At 53.7% G+C, this 3,747-nt stretch overlaps 1 protein-coding gene across 1 annotated transcript in view; it reads right to left on the bottom strand.

Moving 5' to 3' along the window:
- The window catches only part of CAMKK1 (calcium/calmodulin-dependent protein kinase kinase 1, alpha), a 30,039-nt gene that overhangs the window by 12,623 nt on the left and 13,669 nt on the right, over positions 1-3,747 (bottom strand). Inside the window, 1 exon segment of the mRNA XM_010847468.1 lies at positions 3,646-3,734. Coding sequence (XP_010845770.1) covers positions 3,646-3,734 — 89 coding nt within the window.

Raw genomic sequence — 3,747 nt, 5'->3', positions numbered from 1 at the left:
TTAGTAACAGAGCCAAGCCTGGACTCTTAGGAATCTTGGGACTCCAAGCCCGGTGCTCTCCATGGCAGTCAAGGCCCCTGCCACTGAGTGGACGTCAAAGGAAACTGGGGGAAGAGGGTCTCCATAGGCCCTCCCTGCCCCCCTCCCATGTGAGTGCCATCTGCAGGCTCAAAGCCCATCAGAATCTTTCCATACTTTGGGACTTCCCTGGTGGCCTAGTGGCTAAGACTCCATGTTCCCAATGCAAGGAGCCCAGGTTCGATCCCTGGTCAGGGAACTGGATCCCACATGCCACAACTAAGAGTTCATATGCTGCAACTATAAGGTCCTGCATGCCACACGAAGACTGAAGACGCTGTGTGTCGCAACTAAGACATCACGCAGCTAAATAAATCAATTAAACAAATAAACCTGCCTCCAGTTCCTTCCCCTACCCAGCCTGTCACAGCTGCCACTGCTTCTTGGACTGAGGGTAGGCTTGTGGGGTATCCTGCAGAGGTATTGCCCTCAGCCCTTGGACTCTGGGCCAATGGGGTTTTGGAGAGGGAGGGCATGCCAGGCTTTGGGACCTCCAGGATGAACATGGCTGGGGTTATGGTCAGCCTTCTCTAGTAGGCTGAGTGCCCACCCTGCTTCCTGGGTCCAGCATTCCTGGGAAGAGACGAGCAGCTCAGACTGAGATGACCAGAGATGTCCCAGCAGAGAAAAGGCACTGACTTCACTCACAGCCATGCACTTATGAGCTCGCCACTCAGCAAATACCTTCCCCTGGACCAACACATCCTGGGATGATGGAGACAAGGGAAGATGGAACAGGAAGGAGGGCAGGGGAGGGGAGAGGAGAAGGAGAGGGTGGCTGGAGGTGGGGGGCAGAAGGAGTGAGGGTCACATAATACTAACAACAGAAGGGCTTCCCTGGTGGCTCAACGGTAAAGAATCTGACTGCCAGTGCAGGAGACACAGGTTCGATTCCTAATCCAGGAAGATCCCACATGCCACAGTGCAACTAAGCCCGTGTGCTGCAACTATCGAGCCTGGTGCTCTAGAGCCTGGGAGCCACAACTACTGAAGCCCACGCACCTGGAGGCCCTCGATCCACAAGAGAAGCCACCACAATGAGAAGCCCGCACACCGCAATTACAGAGCAGCCTCCGCTCACGGCAACCAGAGAAAAGCCCAGGCAGCAACGAAGACCCAGCACAGCCAAAAACAAATATATAAATAAAAATTATTTTTAAAAAATAATAACAACAGAACCCACGACCCTACAGCACTCTCCTCCTATGTGTCAGATGCGCATGAAGCATTTGACACACGCCCATTCGAGCATGAGGCTCAGGAGGCTCTGTATTTGACCATGGAAAGTGGACTCAAATTCTAGCCTCTCCTAAATTCTAGCCTCTCCCTTGAATTCTCAGCTCTTTATCCAAATGGACATCCTGCAGACATCTCAATATATATCCCGATATTTCTCAATCACATTTTTGTTTTTTGGCCGTACTATGCAGCGTGCAGGATCGTAGTTCCCGGACCAGGGATCAAAGCCACGCCCCCGGCATTGGGAGCATGGAGTCTTAACCACTGGACCACTAGGGAAGTCCCCCAAACACATATTTAATTCAGAACTTGACCTCTCTATCTGCAATCACCATCAAACAAACAACCCTGTTCCCTGTCTAGTCCTTCCCATTTGGTTAATGGCCATAATACCAGTTGCTCAGCCAAAAACCCCTCTTTCCGTCAAATCTCACATCCAGTTCATCAGCAAGTCCTAGGAGGTGGACCTCTCAGATATATTCCAGACCCGACTGCTTCTCCTACCTGCATGGCTGCACTCGCCCCGTCTGCGAGAGTCAGGCCTGAGCCTCCCAGAGCACCGGGAGCCTCAACTCCCCCTTCTCAGGCACGGAATCACAAGATGGGCCTCCAGCACCCACTGTCTCCATTTGTCTCCTGTCCAGCCCCTGGTGCTGTCCTGTCCACTCCAGAAAGCCCTTCGTGGACTGTGATTAGCTAGGTCTTGATGAGGCTTTACCCAAGAGTCAGATGGGATCAGCTTGGCTTTTTTTTTTTTTTTTTTTGCAGAGAGAGGATGAGAGACAACAGGCCCAGGACAGGAAGTGGGTGGAAGCCAAGCTGGTGTAGGGTTGTGTCTGCCGCAACCACACCAGGCTGAAATGCCCTCCTCTCACACCTCTAGGCCCTTGTAGGGACTTTCTGCAAAGCCCTCTTTCTCTGTGCCTCAGTTTCTCCATATGTACAAAGACAGCATTAACATGAAGGCACTGGAGTGGCTCAAATGAGATAGACATTTGCTGCAGGTCAAACCTCAGCTGGCCCTCACCTGGTCCCCTAGGGAGACAAGATGCTTCTGATAAACCAAGCTGAGGTTTCAGAGGGGGGATGTATCCCACTCCCCAAAACAGGCCAGGACCCTAGATGCGTGCAGGCTTCCTTCTCCCTATGACCAGAGAGTCACCCGGTCCTGGCCACCCCACCTCCTTCACATCTGCTCCCCACTGCCGCAGCCCTAATCCAGGACTCACCATCTGTCACTTGGGCTGCAAAACCAGCCTCCTCCCTAACCAGTTGGCCACCTCTTGCCCTCCATCCAGCCGCCACACAGCTGCCAGACAGAGCTTTCTAAGACACAAATCCGATCACTCCTCTCCCCTGCTCGAAGCCCTCTGGGTCTCACAAGGCTGACAGGATGAAATCATGAAAGTCCTTTGCAGAGACATTCCCAGCCCTCATGGTGTGGCCTGGACAGTTGCTTCCATCATCTTTCCCCATCCCTGGCTCCCTGGTTAGACTCAAACAAACTGAACTCTCCCTTCTCAGATAGTACATGCCTACTCCCCTCTATGCTGCTGCCATATGGTACACCCTCCCACCATGCCTCAAACTGGCCAGTGAACTCCTATTCACCCTTCAGAACCCTGCTTATAAGTGGTCTCCTCTAGGAAGCCTCCCTTGGTCCCTTAGCTCTCTGACAGCTCCTGTGCCTCCCCAGCCTTGGCAAGCACTGCTTAGGTTCCTGTCTCTCCCACTAGGCTGTGAGATTCTGGAGATCTCTTCTGGGTCTTTGACATCTACATGCCCCCAACTGGCACTTACTAGGTACCCATAAATGGACAAATGAATGAATAAATGAATTCGAGACAGAGGCTAAGCTAACATCACCTGGAGAGGAGGTGATGCTGAGCCCGGAGGTGATGCTCAACCTGGAGGCTGAGCTCTCCATCACCTTAGGGGGCCTCACAATAAACCCACTCTGCTGCCACCCACCGATTCCATGCCAGGACTGACTCTTCCTCGACCAGCTGGACACAAACTCCTTCTCACAGCTCCTGATGCCCTGTGAGAGGCTAAGCTTGAGATACAGGAAGAACATCCACCTATGCGGTAATAAGCAGGCAACCAGGAGGACTTGGCGCATGCCCAGTGAAATCTGCCGCTACCCTACCTGTTCAGGACGTTTTGGCCCCACCCACAGGCCCATTGACCCGCCCCCAGCTAAAGATGATTGGCAGGTCGACACTGACTGACAGGTACGGCTCAGAGCCGGCTCAGCCTGGGCTCCAACCCTTCTCGTGTCCCCCTCTCGGGTCCCCAGCCCAGGGGGGCAGGCAGCCCCTCACTCACAGTACTCAAGGCCCAGGATGATGTCCCTCAGGTAGAGGCGAGCTTGCTCCTCGGGGAAGGGCTTGTCGCAGGGTACTTCCATGACCGGCCTGTCGGGAGGGC

Source organism: Bison bison, unplaced genomic scaffold, assembly GCF_000754665.1.
Source record: "Bison bison bison isolate TAMUID 2011002044 unplaced genomic scaffold, Bison_UMD1.0 scf7180017864249, whole genome shotgun sequence".
Classification (NCBI taxonomy): Eukaryota; Metazoa; Chordata; class Mammalia; order Artiodactyla; family Bovidae; genus Bison; species Bison bison.
This window is presented reverse-complemented; position numbering and strand designations above follow the sequence as displayed.